Genomic DNA, 20,982 nt, shown 5'->3' on the forward strand with positions numbered 1-20,982 from the left:
TGGGTGCTTTTTATTGCTTCGTATGGTCTGTCTTTCCCGGGATTTTTACAAATACGTAGAGTTCTTATTATCAGGAAAAGTAATAGAGGTAATGCTGTTCTGAAAAACGGTGCACCCTCACCTAGGAGCTGTGAGGTTTGGGGACCACTTGCCCAGCCTCTGGGGCCAGCGCGGCTGTGTGTCTCTGACAGCGCCTCCCCCGCCCTGCCCTGTCCTGCCCAGGACGACCATGGCTACATCTCCCGTGAGTTTCATCGCCGCTACCGCCTGCCTTCCAACTCTGTGCCTCAGTTTCCTTGCCTGTGGTGAGAGTGTGAGTGCGCACTGGTAGGGAAACCGTGGGGTCATATATGACCATATCGGCAGAAAGCTGGCCCCATCCCTGCATACAGCACGTGGAACACGAGTCTTCACTGTCCCCTAGGAGAGCGGGGACAGAGCCACGCAGAGGGATGCTCCTTGGGGATGTCGTCCTCCTGGCGTCCATCTCTCCGTGCCGGTCAGTGCTTGGGGCTGGGAGTGGCGCGTGCTCAGCCCCAGCCACGTTTCTGCTGACTGGGCAGCCTCCCTCCTGAGCACACGCTTTCCGGATGAATCCCCTGATGCCTGCATTCTGCCCTGGGCGTATATAGGCAGGGCCCGCGCCCCAGCTCCCCAGTGCCCAGCGCGCTGCCCAGAGGCCCCGCCTGAGTCGCCGCCAGCCCGGCTCCCTGCAGCACCACCATGGACGTTGCCATCCAGCACCCCTGGTTTAGACGCACGCTGGGCCCCTTCTACCCCAGCCGGCTGTTCGACCAGTTTTTCGGCGAGGGCCTTTTTGAGTACGACCTGCTGCCCTTCCTGTCGTCCAGCATCAGCCCCCACTACCGCCAGTCCCTCTTCCGCACCGTGCTGGACTCCGGCATCTCCGCGGTAAGGCGGCTGGTCAGAGGCAGGGCCGAGCGTGGCTGGAGGGCCAGCAGGCTTTCTGAGGGCAGAGCGGCGCCCCGTGCTCTGGGCTCTCGTCTCACTTCGTGGAGCGGATGGTGACAGCAGGGGCCGCTCTCCCTCCCCCCAACCATTCCCAGCTCCACGCAGAGCCCTCCCGTGCCTCCTCCGGGGAGGGGTCGGGGAGGGAGCCCGCCAGAGCCCGACTGCTGTCTTTTCCTCCCATCAGCTCATGAGTGATACGTGGTTTGCTATGCGCCGACCACATCCTGGAAGCCCCCCGAGCAACCCCACCAGGCAAGTTCAATAACAGGCGTGAGCTGTGTAACCAGCAGCCGTCCCTCTTCCCTTCCAGCAGAAGCGCGGGTGGGGGGCTTGCTGCCCGAGGTCCCCAGAGGAGAGCCTCTGCCCTGAGCTGCAGAGCGTGGGTGGTCCCACGTCTGCCCAGGTGCCCAAGGCCAGGCCAAAGGGAAGGCAACGGGAGCCACCAGCCTTTCCTCCCTGAGCTGAGACTGACCCCAGGCCCAGAGTTCTGGAGGGCCTACATCTCTCCCACTGCCTACGAACAGGCCTGGCCAGAGCTGACACAACGCCAATCCCCTCCAGGGGCCAAGAGGGCCTGAACTAATGTTTTCGGAGCAAGTGAAGTGAGGAGAGGCGTGTGAAAACACTTCCTGTGCAATGCAGCTGGCAGCAGCGTGCAGGCTGCCAGGCACAGCCAGCCTGGTTGTTGATGGAGAGATGAAGGGAAGTGAGGGCCAGCCAGGCAGCCAGCCCCTAACCAACGAGCCAACCTATAACCATCCAGCCAACCAACACTAACCAACTAGCCAATCTGTAACCAACTCCTAACGAGCCAACCAACCTACAACCAGTTGCCCAACCTATAACCAGCCAGTCAAACCATCACCAACCAGGCATCAGCAGACGCCACTGCCTCGAAGCCCCAGGTTCTGGTTGTCAGCCGAGTGTCCAGACAGCCCCCCGTCAAGGGTCCCTGGGACTCTGTCCCCGGGGCGTGTGAAGGAGAGGTGTGAGCAGTGACCACAGGTTCTGTTCAGTTTCTGTTCTCCACACGGGCACTCTGGTCAGCCCCGCAGGGACCACAGCCAGCTCCCTCAGTCCCTGAGCCATGGCCCTGGGAGACCCACACGAGCGTCTGGGTTTCAGGTCCGATCTGACCGTGACAAGTTTGTCATTTTGCTGGACGTGAAGCACTTCTCTCCAGAGGACCTGACGGTGAAGGTGCTGGAGGACTTCGTGGAAATCCATGGCAAGCATAACGAGAGGCAGGTGAGGGACGGCCGCCTTCCTGGGCCCTTCAGCCGGTGAGAAGGTCACTGGTCACCGACGGATCCAGGCGCTTCTCCTGGAGTGGACACCACGTCCACCTAAGCGTGGCTGCCTCCCACTGACAGGGAGGCCGCTCCTGAGCCCTCTGCCGGCCTGGCGACATGGGGAATGGCTGGGGCTGTCCCTCGCTCGTCCAGAGGGCCTGCGTGACGGGTGAGATTAGGGATGAGCCCTGGAAACGCCAAGCGCCAGGGTGGCAAGCTCCAATCGCACATCGGTTGTCACATGAGTCCAGCTTTGGAGGGTGGGCTGTGACGACAGTGTAGCTGGCATTTATGGACACTCCAAACACTTTGGATTTGTTGACACATTCACCTCTCAGCGGTCCTTTGCGACCAGCGGCCCATTATCTCGAGTTGGCAGGTGGCACGGCCAGGCTCAGGTACCACAGCTGGGACAAGGCAGGTGGTGATTGTGAGGGAGCCGGGGCACTGGAGCTGGTGGAGGCAGTTGTCAGGCAGAGCCGGGGAGAGCCCGTGGCTGGCGGCCAGCGTGTGACGTCCCCATGTGATGAGGATGGGCCAGGGGACTAAGGGTGCGATGTGGGCAGAGTCTGAAGTTTTGTGGCCGTGGCCAGACACCAGGCCTTTCTTCAATGGTTGGAGGAGTCACAGGTGTGGGGTGGGAGTGGGGGGCTCCAGCTCCGTGTCTGTGCCCTGCCACCCAGGCGGCTGCAGACACAGAGGCCACGTGACGCTTCAGCCCTCTCAGCCCAGACTCTCCTCCCCCGTCTTGGCCCTTCCTGGACAAGGAGAGGATTGGCCCAGGGGCTGAGTCTAGAGTGGACCTTCCAGGAGAAGTGTGCGCTCTTGGGCTCAGGGGTGGCTTCGGACCCCCTTAGATGGACCGCAGGGACCCTCACTGAAGCCTGAGTGGTCTGTGGGGTCACAGTTAAAGAGGAACCCTGACCCAGGGCCAGGAACAGCAGCATTCACGAGATTTCAGAGTGAAATTAGACGGAAGAGCCAACTGCATGGCAGAGTGGCCCCGGGCAGGCCAGGGCGGCTGTGCAGGGAGGCGGTGGCCGGAGGCCGGCTGGGAAACCTCAGCAGGAGCCCTGACAGGCCCAGCCCTCCCGCCCTCACCCACCCTGGGAGGGCATCCTGGTGTCCAGGCCCTTCTCCACGTGGGGCCAGCGCCTGTGTCTCTGACAGCGCCCTCCCCCGCCCTGCCCAGGACGACCACGGCTACATCTCCCGTGAGTTTCATCGCCGCTACCGCCTGCCTTCCAACGTGGACCAGTCGGCACTCTCCTGCTCCCTGTCTGCCGACGGCATGCTGACCTTCTCTGGCCCCAAGGTCCCGTCCGGTGTGGATACCGGCCACAGCGAGCGAGACATCCCCGTGTCTCGGGAGGAGAAGCCCAGCTCTGCACCCTTGTCCTAAGCTCAGCCCCAGCCTTGGCTGCCACCCGCTGCTGCCCCTACAACCTATCCATGGGGGGCCCTAGAAAGTGGGCCATTTGTCTCCCTTTGCTTTCTGCTTTTTCATTTCCGTTTCTTCTTCTCCGAGGGAGTGAGGGTTGAGAGAGTAGCCTGGAGGGCTCGGGACCTCGGCCTGAGGTGCTGCAACCTCAGAGTGACCCGAACCCCAACACCAGCCAGCTGGTGGGAGTGACAGCCACCCTGGCTTCTTGAGACAACAGTCTCATGCTCCCGGGGGATGCAGGCTGGTCTTAGCTGACTGTGAAGTCAGAAGAACACACCTACTGAGCCAGCCCTGGGTGACCCCTGGGTGTCGAGGGCCAGCCAGGTGCATCTGGCCCTTCCGTGGGCTCCTGTCTCAGGGCCGAGCGCATGCCTGCCCACGTGTCTGTGGCACCATGACGAGGCTCCATGCGCTCGGGCCGTCGGCAGCCTGCTTCTCTCAGACCACCCTCCCTCCACTTTCCTCTCTGTAGTGTCACTCTTGGGGCGTCTGGTCACCCATGAGAATGCAGTCCATGGCAGTCAATAAAGAGCAGGTGACACAAGCAACGTGCTGTCTGGTGGCTGTGCTGTCTCCATTGGAGACGTCTAGAGAACAGTGGAGGAGGGGTGACGTGGCTCATATTGGGGTGCCAGGGGGCAGGGCGGTAAGGTCTGCCTGCTCCTGTCCCATCTCTCAGTGACTGGGCCACCTCTGTGTTCCTAGTCCCAAGTGCCTCCCTCGACCAGGCTTTGCAGGAAGGGGAGGGTTTTCGGGGGATGGAAAGAGGAGGAAAGAGGGCGGGGACATGCAGGGAGACCATCGGGCTCCCTCCTCCAGCCCTGTGTGGGGACTGGGGTGCCAGGCGCGGCCTCCGCCTCCTGACCCGACCTCCTTGGGGTGGTCTTCTCCCCCTTGGGCTGCCCTTTAAGGGTCCTGCTCCATCGGTGCCTAAGGGATGAGAAATGGACATCCAGTGTGTTCAGAGTGTGTCCACCTCTGTTGGGCACCACGCGCTGGCTCCCTGTGTGGCAGGCACCCTCCAGTCTGCTTCCCCCTCTGTGAGGGTCCTTGGGGGCTGTGAGACCAGGGCTGACTGTCCCCCATTAAGAGCAGAGGACTTGCAGTCTGCCCAGATTCCCCAAGATGGAGAGGGGAGGGGCCTGGGGGCCTGCAGCCTCCATGGGGTTGGAGGGGCAGGTTGCTCAGCCAGGGGCCCTGACGGCTGCACAGTGACCACAGAGAGGATGAGGTGAGTGGCCAGATGCGGCCTCCAGGTGTGGAAAGCGGCAGATGCTGTGGCCAGACAGGCTCTGCCAGTTGTCAGGCTATGCGAAGGGCTCTCTCCAGGGGAACGGAGGCTGGGGCCCTGGGGACTCGGATGGAGTCCAGCAGACAGTCCTGGGGTGGCGCCCACGCTCCTCCTCCCGGGAGAAATGACACCAAAAGAGGAGGATGCACGAGAGAATTTCCAGAAATGATCCCTGTTCGACACGCACTGGACCAGTGCGCTATCATTTAAATTTTAAGTAGAAGGCAGTACACACACACACACACACACACACACACACACACACACACACCACACTCCTTGTATCTCTTTTTATCTCTCTGGGTTTGGCCCCCAGCTAAACAAGGGTCCTCACCCCTGTGGAAATGCCCACACCAGGCAAGTGTGGGTGATGCTGGAATAACAGTGGCCGCCTCTGTGGGTGGTGAGTGAAGGGGGAGAGGTCTCCCCAAAGCTGCCTCTCCCGTCCCAGAGTCTTGCTTCTAGATCTCTCATCCCACCCAACATGGGACTTGAATGTAGTTACGTGGCTCTGGAGCAAGAAGGAGCCACGTCCCTTCCCGGAACCTCATTTCCACTTTGAGTGTAAGCATCAGGAGCAGGAAAAGCATTAACCGAGCACCTACTGTGCGCCAGGCGCCCTGCCCACCACACTGGGACTTGGCCACCCCCATGTGGCCTGCCTAGCAGCCTTCAAGGGGCTCCACTGTTGGGGGGTGATCCGGGTTCTGAAGCTCAGACACTTGGTGCCGGCCTGGCCAGGACCCGACCGGTCCACCTGCCCTCAGGGGCAGGACTCTGAACCCCTCCATGCCTGAGTCAGGAGGCACTGAGGAAGCCAGGCGGCTCCTGTTCCACGGGAGACTTGCTGTGTGACCTCAGGCAGACTTAGTAACCCCTCTGAGGACTAGATTCCCATCCTCCCCAGTCTACGAGGGTGGTGGCCTGGACACCCCAGAAGCATCCGGCTCATAATCCCCTGCGATTCCAGTCTCACCACCAGGTGGCAGCAGAGGCCTTGCCTTGGCCGCCGAGCCCTCACACAGGCAGGAGGCACCAGCTTGTTTCTAAGGTCACCTTCACGGGGCCAGCCCGCGGGAAGCCGCCGCAACACACATGTGCAGAGGGCCTGGCATGAGCTCTGTGCGACCCACGCTGACCCCAGGGAGCGGCGTCCGTCCAGCGCAGGAGACTGGAATGGGGAGACACAAAAAGCCACACGGGGAGCCGGCGGTATTTCTTCATAACGAGCAGCTTTTGTCTCATTTGCTTGTTTGTAAAATCACTTAAAAAAGAAGACATCACTACAGGGAAGGTCAGCACTGTGCTGGGGTCCCGTGGCTCTGGCAGGTCCCCCGTGCAGAGTGACATAGTACATCAGCCCTCACGGGCCACCGGCCTCCCCTGCTCCCAGAGCAGCTTCCTGTCCTGTCATGGCCATGGAGGCCTATGTGGGTCAGGGCGGGGTGGGGAAGCGGCCCTGGCGGGCAGCCCTGGAGCCTGGCACAGGCGGCGAGGTCACGGGGGGAAGGTCCTGCCATCCAGGTGCTACATGTGACTGCCTGGGAGCAGGCCGAGACCCTGAGGCTTATGCACACGTGTCAGACCAAAGTTTCAAGGGAAAGGCACAACGAGCCCAGGAGCTGAGGGACAGGCCGGGACGAGGCTTCCAGAGGGCAGGGCAGGGCAAGCCTTCCACCCAACACCAGCCTAGCCTTCAGAATGGAGGGGGCATGGAAAAGGGGGCCCCACGGGCTTGGGGCTGAAAGAGGAGGTGGCCGGGTCAAGGGCTGCAGCCCCCATGTGGCACCTGTCAGGACAGCTCCCCAGCCTCTGGGGCGCCAGGCTGGGAGGCTCTGCTGCTGTGAGATTTCCTCCATAATCGGGGAATGAGTTTGCAGGCACAGGAGAGGTGGCAGCCTCCACGCCCTTGTGTGCAGAACAGAAGGGAACATCTGCACGCACACACGACACACATGCACACCACATACACACGCTCACACACGCTTACACACACACATGCTCACACATGCTTACACACGACACACACGCAGTGCAACACACATACACACAGGCAGACGCACAACACAATACTAACATGCACACATGTATAGTAATACATGCACACAATGGCACACATGCACACAGTGCTGTACACACACACACACACACACACCACACACATACACATGTGTTCACATACATATACATATCCTGCAACAGTCACAGGCAAGCTCCAGGCACCATTCCCGCCTCCCATTGCACTGGCTTCCTTCTGTGTCTGATTGTACTTGAACTTGAAAGACACAGTCACACAGACGTTTCCTACCTGTTTCTCCACCTCGAGGAGGAGCCTCCCCTGAGTGCTGGTCGGCAGAGCTTCACATCTGTGCTTTGAGGGAGACCTGACATTCTGTGCTGCTGGGGCCCCTGATTACTTTCCGGTGCTCAGGGCTGGCAAGAGACAGTGTGGGGCCTGTGCTCAAGGACACCCCAAGGTCACTGGGAAGGAGGGCTGCGGGGAGCAGGGGCGGCTCCTTATTCCTCAGAGCTGTCAGCTACCCGGAGCCCAAGTCGGTGAGCACTTTGCCTTTACACCCCCAGGAGCCAGAAATCAACACAAATAAATAAATGTGGCTCAAAAGCACAGGTTTCCAAAGCAGATGGGGCCCTGCTGGCATTTAAAGGCGGGTTTGCAGATCACTAACTGGGGACCCGGGGCGGGGAGACCTACCAGACTCGGAGGACCCAGGTGGGAGACGGGACCCCCCCAGACCCCACCCACACGGCTGCAGGACCGCGGACGCCGCGTGCTGGCCTGGCAACGGCTTTCAGATGGTGCCGGAAGGGGGCATGGTTCCTGGAGGGATGGAGGCCGGTTTCTTTCTGATACTGACATGCTGATGTTTGGGGTTCAGGGTCAGGTCTGTGCTGAGAGCCCAGGCCCGGGCTCCTTCGTGGGGACCCGCAGGAGGCTGCTGCCCTTCTGCCTGTTTCCTATGAAAAACCAAATTAAATGCGAGGTCTGAGGACACGTGGCCCTCCTATGGGCGGCGGGATGTGAGTCCCAGCTGTCTCCTCCTGAGTCCGGCCCTCACTCTCCGACTGCCCGTTTCTGTGGCCCTAGTAACACGTGTTTCCTGGGATGGGCGGCCTGTGGACGGACCGCAGGCAGCACTGGTGTCCTGGGGCGGCTGAAACAGATGACCACACAATGGGCAACTTCATCAACAGAAATTGGGTCAGAGGCCAGAAGTCTGATAGCAGGTGTGGGTAGGGCCGTGCTCCCCCGAGGGCGCTGGGGTGGGGGTGGGTCCTTCCCGCCTCTTCCAGCTCCTGGGGCCGCAGGCATCCTCCGCCTGTGGCCTCCATGGCCACGTGGCTTCCTTCGCCCTCTGTGTGTCTCTGTGGCTCTTCTCGTCTTATAAGGACACCAGTCATTGAATGTAGGCGCCTCGCATAATCCAGGGTGACGATCTCCATCCTTACCATAATTTAATCTGCAAAGACACTTTTTCCAAATAAGGTCACGTTCAAAGGTCCCGTTGCTTGGACCTTAGCCGTGTCCTTTGAGAGCCAGTCCTCTACCCCCCACTAGGCCTGTCACCAGGGTCCCGCCTTCACCTGCCAGGACAGCAAATACACACCACTGTGCTTGTTCCTTGAAGGAAGACTCAGAGGGCAGCAGGACCGACGCCAGGTCAGTTTAAAGATGAAGAACCTGAGACCCAGAAACGTAGAGCCAGAGGGGAGGAGGCCTGGGCTGGGAGCGTGGCGTGGCCTCCGGCCGGGTACACCGGGGTGGAAATCACGGCCCGTGAGGTGCAGGCCAACGTTCCTACGGCCGCTTCGTGGGGAAGCTGTGGGAGCCCTGGGTTTTGTGATAAATGGAGGTGAGTGGTTTGTGATGCATTTGGTGAACCCCAACAAGAACGGCCGGCCCACATGCTTGCTCACAGCGAGGGGTGGCACCTCTGCTTAAGCTGGGTTTGGACACATCCACTGGCGTCCCCTGGAGGTGGGGGGGGCCGCTCCTGGCTCTGAGCACCGAGCCTGCATTCTAAACGCTCAGACACCTGTGTTTCTGTTCTAGACGTTTCTATGGCAATGCAGTTGCCACCCACAGGTGACCCAGCATCCAAGGTCCCTCAGTGATTCACCTATTAACAGACTCACGGACCCGACCTGAAAGTGCCCCACATGCTGCCCCCGAACCAGGACACTGGGTGCCACTCGGGGAACAGGGCGCCACCCTGCCAGCAGGACAGACCTGGACCGCGAACCTTGCTCAGGGCACCCAGCCCACAGGGCCATGTGCAAAGCAGCCCTCGACCGGGCCCTGGGCACCAGGAGGGCAGGGAGGCTGAGGGACAGCCAGGGGCTGAGGGGAGCAGGGCAGGCCAGGGGGCCTCTGGGTGCCCCCCGACCCGGGACAGGGCACACCACCCAGCTTCCCGAAATGCCCTGCCCTCAGTCTCTGCTCATAAACTCTCAGACCGTGGGTGCCATCCTGGGGTGACTTGGTGCTGGGTCCCTCCCCACTGTGGGACCCGCCCCACGATGGGACCCTACCATTGCATGCTGGGCCCTGAGGCTTTGCTGGCTGGTTTTAACCATGAAGCTCATTGCCACGCACCACGCCAGCCCTCCAGGGATCGCGGGAGGCCCAGAAGTTGAACAGGGAAGGCCTACAAACCTGGGAGTGACAGAGCCAGGGGGACCCCCAGCACCGTGGTCCAAGCTGGGACCCTGCGCCTGGTGTGCCCAGACAGGGCAGACAGGACTCTGCTGTGGCGCCCACCTGGGTCCCAGGGGCAGCAGTCGGGGCCTCTGTCCAAGGGCTCAGCCTGTGGGTGCAGACAGAAGGTTCTGGGCCAGGAGGAGAGCATGGCCGGTCACTGTCCCCTGGAAAGCAGAGCCAGGATGTCCCTGCAGGGTGGGCTATCTGCCTGAGGAAGAGGCAGAGGCTGGTCCAGGCTGGGTAGGGGGTCAAAAGAGGCCCTTTGGGAGGGAGTCACAAGGATCTGACCACAGAAGCATCCGTTTGTGTTCCGGCCAGCGAGCCTTCAGGTGACTGGCCAGGTGGCGCCATGACTGGCCATGTGGCGCTGTGCTCACCAGGAATGAAGGCGCCAGGCTCAGGCCTGGGCCCTTTCCTCACCCTCAGCCCTGGGCTTACACTTCTGAATTTCAGCTGCTTCATCTTTGAGCAGCAGCGTCTCAAACAGGCAGGTGAATGTGCACGTGGGCCGGGCCCTTCTGTGACTGTAGGGTCTGATGGAGGGGGGCTGCCGCACGCCTTCCTAACCAGCCCCCGGGGTGCGAGCTGCAGTGGGGACAGTCACAGGTAGGTCCACGGGGCTGGACTTTGTGAAGCAGCACCTCGTGAGCCCTGCTCCAGCCCCTGGTGGGCTCTGTCGTCTCCCACCACGCAGTGGGGATGGGGCTGTCAGGGCCGGACAGGGCGGCCCTGGGGGAGGGCTGTGCAAGTGGGGGCTCACACACCTGTCTGGAGCCCTGCCCCCACCTCGATGATCCTCCGGCAGGGGGTGGGGGTGGGGCGGGGCTGGGGGTGAGGCTGCCAGGGACTAGGGGTCCTGGGCTGAGCCCCGTCTGGCCTGCTCTTCACATACCTGTGATCCCCGTTCCCTGAGCTCCAGCCTGGGAGGCCAGTGCTTGTACCTGCCCCGCCTACAGACCCCAGTTGACATTTGGAGAGGACGGAAACTTCTGGGTCACATCTGGCTGCTAAGAGGCAGAGGGGAGCGTTGTGGGGCCCCTGCTGCCCCTACGGGGCTCCTTCTGAGGGGCCCAGTTTGCTAGGCCAGGTCTCTTCTCTGACCTTGGTGGGGGTAGATGACCTCAGCCCTGGGTCTGGGGAGAAATCCCTGTGGCCCCTCCCAGTAGGGGTGGTGGGTGGGGGCCTGACTGAAAGGAGGGAGTTGCCCTGGACACCCCAAAGCTGCCTGCTAGGAAAGCCCCGACTAAGAAAGGGCTGGGGGCTTCACTCGGCAACTCCTGTGGCCCCCCTCCCTCCCCGGTCATTCTGAGAGGGAAGGCGGTGGCGGAAGTTGTGGCCCTGGAGACCTAGGACAGTGGCTACACTGCAGCCTCCACATTTCCTGGCTGGGCAGCCCCACCCACTCTGGCTTCCCCTCTCTCCCTCCCAGCCCTCCTGGGAGCTGGCTCCACAGCTGGGCTTTGTGCCTGGTGGGCTGGGGATGGTTGGGGGAGGGACTGTCACCCAGGGGACAACGGGCTGTTAGTTGCTGGGTCAGTCTGTGCCATCGGCCCTTGTGACAGGAGAGGTGGGGGCTGGAGGCAGGGACGGGGGCACCCTCAGTAAGGACACGGTGGGAGCAGGACAGTGGGGGTCCTTGCTGTTGAGGCCGGTGGGTCTGGGCGAAGTCGTAGCTTGGAGCGTTGGTCTTCTTGCCTCAGTTTTAGCGTGTGTCAGGTGGGACCGTGACACCACCCGGGGAGCCTCCTTCACCCTGGCCCTCCCAGCACCCAGTCTCCACCCAGCAGCTGGAGTGGTTCCCCACCAGCTAAGTAGGGTCCCCGTCAATCTGTGTTGACACGTGGGCACCCACATAATGCTGGGAAGTGACGCGTGCTCTCTAAAGTCACCCTCCATGGCCTCTCTATCAGAAGTCAGATCCAACAGAAGCTCTTGGATCCGAGAACAGATCTGAATGCCTAGAAGAGCTGCTGGAACACAGCGAACACGGTGACAGTGTTTGTTCAAGGAACCATTGAGTCTTGCTAAACACGAGTGGGCCCAACATCGTCCCATGGCCCCGTCTGAGTCTGAGGAGAAAGAAAGCCACAGCTCGGGCTTGCAAGGTCTCCATGACCTTAGCTCTGACTGTTCACACTGTGCCCCAGCCACCCTGCCCCGTCAGGCTCCTGCCCCAGGACCTTTGCACATGCAGTTCCCTCTGGCTCTTGTGCACAGCTCCCTATTGCGTGGCCCAGTCCGCTTGCTGGAGGGGCCTTCCCTGAGGCAGCACCCCTCCCAGGAGCCTTCTCATATATGTGCTCTGACAGATCTTACGTCCAGGTGTGGCTGCCTATCAGGCCCCTCCCAGTAGGACATAAGCCCCGTGAGGGCCTCAGGTAGGTCTGTCTACTCCAGGGCCTTGGACAGAGCCTGGCATGGAGTAGGGGAGTAGGTGCTCCATAAATACTGTGGAATGGATGAATGGATGGATAGAGGGATGGATGGGTGGATGGGTGGATGGATGGATGGATAGATGGGTGTGTGGGGACACAGTCCCAGAGAGCAGTTTCCAGGCTCTTGGCCTCACGTGGAAAGGTGCTGGCTCGGGTGGTGGATGGCCATCGGCTGTGACTGGTTGGCCATCAGCTGTAACCGGTTGGCCAGTTGGCCACTGACGTGGCTGCTGTGGCTGCGTTTGTTGGTTGGTTGACAGGCAGAGAAGCAGATGGCAGATTGTGGTCGTGTGGATCCTACTTCCTGTGTCTCACCCGGCCGCCGGCGGGGCTGGGGTGCAGGAGGCCCCCTTATTGGGGTACAGGCAGATGTTTGCTCCCTGTGTCTCTGGCCCAGCGAGACTATAGTGGTATGACTCCCCTATCTATGGCTCCGCGGGTGTTCCTGTTTGGCCTCACCATGTCCTGCGTTCTTGTGTGGGGAGCGGGAGCAGAGACCCCAGGCCGCCCTGCACGACACCTGCAGGGGTGGACGTGGCAGTGATTAGAGACAGTGCCACGCTCAGTGCGCAAAGCTGCACGGTCCTCGTAACTGGCCCTGAAAGAACAGCTCCCCCAGGCCTCCCCCTGTCCCGCCACTGCATAAAGTTTCCCCCAGCTCCGTGCTTCTCAACCTTGGAGGGACATCAAATACTTGGGGGGCTTTTGAAACTGCTGATCCTATGTCACCCCTGCCCCATCTGAAAATAGTTTGGGTTGTAAAACCTTCAGGTGATTTTAATGTACAGACAGGCTCAAGGACCGCGGTTTGGCTGGTGGAAACTTCACTTTCCTGCCGGTCAGCGGACCTTTAGGTCAATGGCCAGTTCTGGCGATGCCCATCAACCGTTCACCCTTGAGTGTGAATTACAGGAGGAGCCTGATTTCTTTCCCTAACACTTTGCTGGGTTAGGCAGGGCTGGGGGAGTCGGAGAGAACGTTTTCTGGGTATGACAGAGAAAGGTGGAAGGTAGTTTAAGGACAGACAGTCTTTGGGGGCATCTTTGAGTTGGAGGAGGATTATCTGAGAAGGAAAGGAGGCAGCGTTTAGGAGATAGAAGGAGGTGGATCCTGCTTTCTGGATGTTTTTCAGGGCCAGACTTAGGATAGAGCCTCCTCCCCCAAGGGTAGATCTGGGTTTCACTGCTGCCCTCTCCCCACTCATTGGAGGAATCTGAAGTGCTCCGGGCTGAGGCTGAGGACCATTATTGTCCCTGCCTAGCCCATGGGATCCACGCTGATTCCCCCCCTTGAAGCTGTGCCTATGGGGCCCTTGGTCCCTCATGATTTGACCTTCCCGATGAGCTACAGCTGTGGTTCTCCCTGCCAGCCGTCATTTCTGAATCTGGCACCCCTACCAAAATGCCTGATGGGGCCGGGATGTAACAAGCCCTCCAGGTGACTGTACTTGCTGGTCTCAGAACTCTGCCCAAGAAATGGGTGTTACTAGCCCATTTCACAGAAAAGGAAAACAAAGGCTGAAAGAGATGACTCGTCCCCACAGCCGAAGGCTCCCAAGTACTGAGATGCTGGCACCAGGCCCTCCTCGTCACTCTCCATCTGCTGCCCAGGTAAGGCCTTTCCCAGGGGGTTCCCTGGGAACAGACAAGCCACATTCCATCTCAGAGCTGGGATCACATGCCTTAGAAGTGCGTGACCTTGAGCACGTCCAAGGTCACTGTCAGCAGGAAGGCTGACTCCGAGGCCTCACAAGGAAAGAAGCTGTTCAGGAGTGAACAGACTCTTGCTTTGTCCTTCAAAAGGGGGAAGGGTGACAACACTTAAATGGAGTTTGAAAGTGACAAATCAAAAGCAGTGAGTTTAATGAATTTCATCATTTTAAAATTCAGTAAATGTTCTTTAATGTGTTCTTTATCTTGCTGTTAACCGAGCCTGGCAGTTGGCACACAGCTGCCTGCGGGCCAGACCCTGTCCTGCACTGCTGGTAGAGTGCAGGGGCAGCTGGGGCTTGAGCCCTGCCCGCTGGGGAGAAGGCGGTGTGGCCAGGGGCCGGGCATCTGGACTGGTATCAGAAAGAGCCTGAGTTTGGGCCTGGTGCAGGGTGAGTGTTCTGTGTGGGCAGAGCTGGAACCCCGCCGGTTCCACATACTGAGCAGGGGTGCTAGCTGTGGACCCAGAGCCCCTGGGGGGTCGGCTCTCTAAGGTTCTATAGTTCCTTCCTGCAGCTGGTCCCAGATTCCAGGGCGCCCAGGCCAGGGCAGATGAAGGCAGGGCTGGGGCCATGGATGGAGCAGATGCCCCGAGTAGAGATCAAGAGGGTAACCAAAGGGCACCCTGACGCCTGAGCTGTGCGCCTTCCAAAATCACTCCTGTCTGGGGGAAGCTGGGGTGCAAGGTAGGAGAAGGCATGGAGCCCACAGAGGGGAACCAGCTTATAGCAAGCCACAGCAGCTTTGACGCCAGAACTAATGGCCCCGCGGAGAAGCTGGACTGATAACCCATTTCACAGCCCAAGAAACAGGCACCGCAGGAACTAGGCAGTACTGGGGCGGGGGCAAGAGAAAGTCTGGAGGGGGTGGCGACTAAGCAGGGACGCACATTTCCTCCGCGCCCTCTGGGGAGACTGGCTTTTCTCGCCAGCACTGGAGCTCCGAGTGGTCCGGGCGGGGGTGGGGGCGCCGTCTCCCCGTCTCCCCGCCTTTCCGGCAAATCGCCTTCCTCAGCGGGCGGTTGCGCGGGCTGCCGGCGTCAGCCACACTCCGTTTACGCACATCCCTGCGGGGGCAGGTGGCGGGGGCGGCGGGTCCTGTCGCAGCGCTCCTGGCGCCAGGGGTCCCATACCCAGCCCTGTGTGGAGTTTCCAAACCCCGGGTAAGGAGGGGGCGCGCGCCCGCTCCCCAGCGCATTTCCCACATCCTGTCCTTCCCTGCTGCCATAAGCAGCCTCTTCCCTGTACCTCCCCCCCGCCCCGCCCTTTCACCCACTCCAAGGTCACCCACTCCCCGGTAAGGTCGTGACCTCGCGCAGAGGAAGGGGTCACTGAATGTCACTGTGACAGCGGCATGACAACCCCCGGTCCAGGATGGGTGACTCTGAAAACAGCCCAGCCCAAGCCACCCCAGCGCTGGCACATGGCCATGTTGTGTAGTCTCTCTGGGCATCAGTCTTCACCTGACGGGGGGAACCCCGATGCCCAGTCTGGGGTTGTTGGGGGACCCGATAGAACTGTACAGGGCAATGGTGATAGATCAGTGTGGGGGTGCCTTAGGCCAGGAGGGAAGGGGCACGGGCCTGCAGGGGGAGCGCCGATCGGGGTGGTAGGGGGTTCTGGGGACCAGGCTTAGTTCTCTGGGCTCACCCACACTTTCACCCGCCACAGGGGCAGAGCTGGTATAACTTTCATGGCCTTTCCGGCACTTTCTCTTGTCCTAGGACCCCTGCGTCCCTAGGACACAGTGCGGATACATGTCATCCAGGACCCGAGGAGACGGTGGCCGACACCAGTCCTGCAAGTCCTGTGAAGTCAGTGCCTTATCACCGTCCTATCCTCAGCCTCCTCCCGTCAGCCTGGCCCAGATGTTGAAAAGCCACATGAGGAGCTCCCTGCAGAAAAAGCCAAGTCACCTGACAGGGTCACCTGAGCCCCAGGTTGCCAAGATCCGTGCTGATTGTTGCTCAGCAGAGCTGTCACAGATCTGCCATTGGTTTACCAACGCAGGGGCTGAAGGCCACCGACACCGACACATGCAACATTTAGTAGGGGCAGGTGGTGCCACACCTTCACGTCCACCGAGGCGCCGTCCCCGGGGCCTGGGATCCTGTGTGTGTGCGCACGTGAGTGTGTGTGTCATGTGCCACGTGTGTGTGTGTGTGTCACCTTGATGCACATGTGCACACACGCATGCATGAGCACACATGGTTGTATGTGTGCACGCCTCTCTACATGTGTGTGCATGTGCACACATGTGAATGCGTAGATGTGTGTGTGTCCCCTGGGTTGAAATGCACTTCTTCTAATGACAGTGACCAGACCTCCTTCTGAGCTCTGTGCCAGGAATGGCTGATGCCTGGTTGTCCCATGGAGTGTCCCCGGCCTGTGAGTCCCCCTCAAGGTCGAGCTGTGCTTGTGAGTGTTCTGCGAGCCTGTGTGCGGAAGGCCCGGCACGCCCAGTACACACAGGGCTTGGGCCGCTGAGGAACATGTGTGTTGGTCACTCCATACAGCTCACGCTGTGAATAATGGGGTCCCTGAGGGCAGTCTGTGGGCTCGTTCACTCAGTCACCTGTGCACCATTCATCAATGATTTATTGAACATTCACTGCACTGTGGGCTGGCCTGGGTGTGGGGACGCCGGTCCTCGTTCTTGGAAGCTGCTCTGCTGGGACAGGAAAGGAGGTGGGGGAGAAGGGGGGCCGGTGGGGCATAAACGGAAAGATACAACTACAGTGTGGAAAGCGATACTTTAATCAGAGCCAGGGTGCAGGTGGACAGGGGACCTCCCCAGCACCCACGCTGGCAGCAGTCAGGGTATCCTGGCTTGTGCTGCATAACACACGTGCCCTAAATGTCAGCGGCTTGTAGCAGCCTTGTTTCTGACACTGGGGCGGAGGGCTTCGATTCTGGTTGACCCTGTCTGACCGCACCTTAGGCTTTACAGATGTCCCTTCATTTTCAGTGCCTCCTCCTAAGAAAGGGACTCTCCCCTGAAGCAGAGGAAAAGTAGCACCTGCCAGTTGGTGCCCTGAAGGGCGCTTGGTTGTATTATCTCGTTGGTCTGCCACAGCCCTGGGAGGTGGGGGTCACTGTGACTGTTTGGGGAGGGGGAAGTGGGGTGGAGGGATCTCCCTTGAAGAATTGGCTCTGGAAAAGCACAGCAGGGCCCTTGTGACTTCTACTGAGGGAACGTGACCCAACCCTCATGCCACGCCCACCCTGGGGTTTTCCTAGAGGTGGCAGTGGGTGCTTGGTGGTCTCTAGACACCCTTCTCTATCCTCCGGGAGCAAAGGGGACATGCAGCAGCCTGCACATTGCAGTAATCAGGCAGAGGGGAGGGGACACTGCCCCGGAGTCCCAACTCCTTTCCTCTAAGAACTGAGCCACTAAGCCTGCTCTCCCCAACGGCCATTCACTCCAAAATGTTTGTTGGGTTCCCACTGTAGTCTGAGCATGTAAAAGGGGCTTGGTAAATGGCAGCTCCAATCATTTCTAGGTCAAAGCTGAAGGCTTGGGCACTGCCACTCTTCAAGATTGTGTGCCCACACTCGTAGCAAGTACACTTGTAAAAGCCCCGGCCTTTCTGTTGGGAAATAGGACTGTAGTGTCCATAGGGCAGGCTGGCAACCCCATCTCTGGATATTTTGTTATGCTGCCTTCCTAGATCATCTTTGGTCCCAGAATGGACTCTCAGGAAGCTGCTTGTAACAGTTAGCTACTGCTGTGTAACAAATTAAACAGAGTCCAAACAAGACAATTTATTTAGCCCATGATTTTGCAGGAGTTCACTTGGAGTCAGCTTGGTGGTTCTGCTAGTCGTGGCTGGGCTCCCTCACGTGCTTCTGCCTGTCTTGGCTCCGCCTGGTCTCTCTTCCTCTAGCAGCCAGCCCGGGCAGGTTCTCATGGTCCAGGTCACTTCCAAGAGAGGGACTGAAGTGCTCAGGGTTTCTGGAGGTTTAGGCTTGGAGCTTGCCACCGTCACTTTGTCTCCTATTGGTCAAAGCAGTTGCAATGGCAGCAAAGGGAAGGGGGCTAGACTGCACCTCCTGACGGAGGAACTGCAAAGGGACACTGCAGAGTGCCTGGATACAGGAAGGCCTGGGACACTGAGGCCACAGTCCACCACCGCTGGGCTCTTTTCACCCCTCCATGCAGAGGTATGGGCCCTTATCACCTCCCTCTCCTTTGTTTTTACAGCTGAGCTGGTAGCCCAGCCATGTGTGACATTTCTCCCTGCCTCGGGGGCGCTGCGACTGTGACTCCATATCGTGAAGTCATTTGTCCGGGACTTTCCAGACACTCCCTCCCTCCGCCTTGCCCCATGCTGGTTATAACAGGAGAGTTCTGTGTTTGGGAAGCACAGGATGGATTTTCCCTTTCAAGGTACCTGTGGACTTGGAGTGCAGCTGGGTGGAGGGGCTTGCCACTGGCCGGGACCCCGGCTGGGCTGGGCTCAGAAGCCTGCAGCCTGGTTCCAGCACGTCTCGTCTCCGCTCTGTTTGTCACTGTTGGCCAGAGGCCTGCAGGTGCTCTGACCACAATGATCTGTGTGTGGCCACACATGTGCGGACGGTGGACGGCAGGGCGTGGGGGAGAAGAGGGCACAATTGAACACACGGGTGGGAAGGGGGGACAGTGTCCCAGATGGCTCACCAGCCCCACCCATTGGGTCCTACTGAGATTGCCCTCAATCTCCCACCAGCAAGGCCTTCAGTACCCCTGGGGACCCCCACAGCGGGCCCTGCGGCAGCTTTCAAGGTGGGTTCTTGGGCCAAGGCCTTCCCTTCTGGGCCTTGCTCTGGCTCAGAGCTGAGTGTGCATGTCAGGGGGGAGGGCACGGGCCTGTTGGTCCCTGCCCTTTGGGAGACCCTGTGCAGCACATGGCTGATACCCCCCACCCACGGCTCAGGCATCTGGACTTGCTCCACTGGGTGAGATGCCATATGCAGATGATGGGCCAGCCCCTAAATGCCCAGCTGTGGGGGCCCGGGGCGCTCAGCACTGGCTACTGCCATGAGGGCAGCACCCTCAGCTTCTTGCTAGCTTCTTCTCTCTGAAGTGGGTTATGGGTGGGGTCCCTCAGTGTTAGGGGTCCGTGAGGAGGTTGTGGACGGCCGTTCTGCTCTGTGGGCTGCCCCATCACCCTTGCACACAGACACCACCCACCCCCAGTGGTGCGAACTCCCCTCAGGACCTTGCCCTGTATCTAACTAGGTGGATCCCCTTCATAATGCCCAGGACGCACGAGGGACATGGGGAAGGGCGTGGTTCTCCAGGTGGTCCTGGAGCCCTGCCTGCAGACAGAGGGTAGGGCTGTGCACCTGGGCTCTGACACCCCAGAACTTGGGGAAGGGGTGGGGCTGCTGGGTCAGACCCCCCCTGAAGCTTTCCTGTCCTCTTCAGATAAAAGGAACAGAAAAAGTAATAAAAAAAGGAAGGAGAGAGCCCAGGAAACCAGCTGTGAGAGAGAACGTGCCTGCTGTTGTGCTCCACCCTGGCAGCTCTGAGCCCCCCACCCTTCCAGGGGGGTGACCAACATGGGTTCAGAGCTGCAGCCTTTGAAAGCCCAGCAGGTACGAACTTGCAACTAGTGGATAAATAAGTCCTGGAGATGGAAAGCTCAGCACAGTGATTGTGGTCTACAACACTGGATTATAAACTCAAAGTTGCTAAGAGACGAGGTCTTACCGCAAAAAAATAATAAGTATGTGACATGATGGAGGTGTTAGCTAACACCACCACAGTGGTGATCACATCGAAGCATGTAAATGTCAAATCAACACCTTACACTTACACCTTACACTTACACAGCGTTATATGATGATTGTGTCTTAATTAAAAGAAAAAGAAAGCGAGCCCAGTGCACCGTGGAGTGGGGGCAGGGCAGGAGCAGGCAGGGCAGGTTCTCTGGATCAAATGGTTGCATGGGCATTGGCAGATGAGGAGCCACGGGAAACTAAGAATATGATTCCTTGCAGAGAATTCGGGAAGGCCCAGGGCACTAGAGGGCACTGACGGAGGGGCCTCCTTGCAATCATCCGCGTTTTCCCCAGGAGCGTGCTGCAGGGCTCCCCCTCTTCGGATCCTAAAGGAAATTTCCTGGTCTCTTTCCATTTATCTGAGTGGGGGTGGTGGCATGAACATGCGCTTTGGGGCAGACAGGCCTGTGTTCCATCATTGCTAGGTATGGGACTTTGGAATGCTGTCAAAGCTCTCCTAAGTCTGTATTTTCTTTTCTGTAAAATGGGCCTAATAATGTCTATCTCATATAATTGTTTTAAAGATTAAAAGAAGATGTAAAACAATTGGCGGACTTATTACTTGGCCCAGAATAAGTTCTCAATGAATTGTAGCAACATCATCGCAATCATCATCACCATCCACCACCATCACCATCCACCACCATCACCATCACCACCGTCACCACCATCACCACCATCACCATCACCACCATCACCATCACCATCACCACCATCACCATCACCACCATCACCACCATCACCACCATCACCACCGTCACCATCACCACCGTCACCACCATCACCATCACCACCATCACCACCATCACCACCATCACCACCGTCACCATCACCACCATCACCACCATCACCATCACCACCATCACCACTGTCACCATCACCACCATCACCACCGTCACCACCGTCACCACCGTCACCACCATCACCACCATCACCATCACCACCATCACCACCGTCACCACCGTCACCACTGTCACCATCACCACCATCACCACCATCACCACCATCACCATCACCACCGTCACCACCGTCACCATCACCACCGTCACCACCATCACCACCGTCACCACCGTCACCACCGTCATTATCACCACAATTACCATCATCTTGATCATCACAACCATCATCGCCATGATTGCTGGGTCAGACTGCCTAAATGCTTAATACTCCTTTGGTGGTCTATGCATAGGCCAGGGAGCAAAAAGGAGACTGCAAAAGAGACAGTAGGCCAAAGACTGATTTCTACCAAATCTGACCACAGATTGATCGCAGATGGGGCGTGGGGTAGGTGGAGATGAGGAAGAAGGAGGTGGTGGTAGACTGGAGAGTGGATTCTGAATTTCATCTCCCAGCA

At 59.2% G+C, this 20,982-nt stretch overlaps 1 protein-coding gene across 1 annotated transcript; it reads left to right on the top strand.

Annotated features, from left to right (window-relative positions):
• Positions 1–680: 680 nt before the first annotated feature.
• On the top strand, positions 681–3,987 carry CRYAA (crystallin alpha A). The gene is made up of 3 exons (XM_033134704.1): positions 681–912; positions 2,098–2,220; positions 3,457–3,987. The coding sequence occupies exons 1-3, from the start codon at positions 724–726 to the stop codon at positions 3,664–3,666; spliced, it is 522 nt and encodes a 173-aa protein (XP_032990595.1). The 5' UTR covers positions 681–723; the 3' UTR covers positions 3,667–3,987.
• The last annotated feature ends 16,995 nt before the right edge of the window (positions 3,988–20,982 follow it).

The sequence above is a fragment of the Rhinolophus ferrumequinum genome, chromosome 2 (genome assembly GCF_004115265.2).
Source record: "Rhinolophus ferrumequinum isolate MPI-CBG mRhiFer1 chromosome 2, mRhiFer1_v1.p, whole genome shotgun sequence".
Lineage (NCBI taxonomy): Eukaryota > Metazoa > Chordata > Mammalia > Chiroptera > Rhinolophidae > Rhinolophus > Rhinolophus ferrumequinum.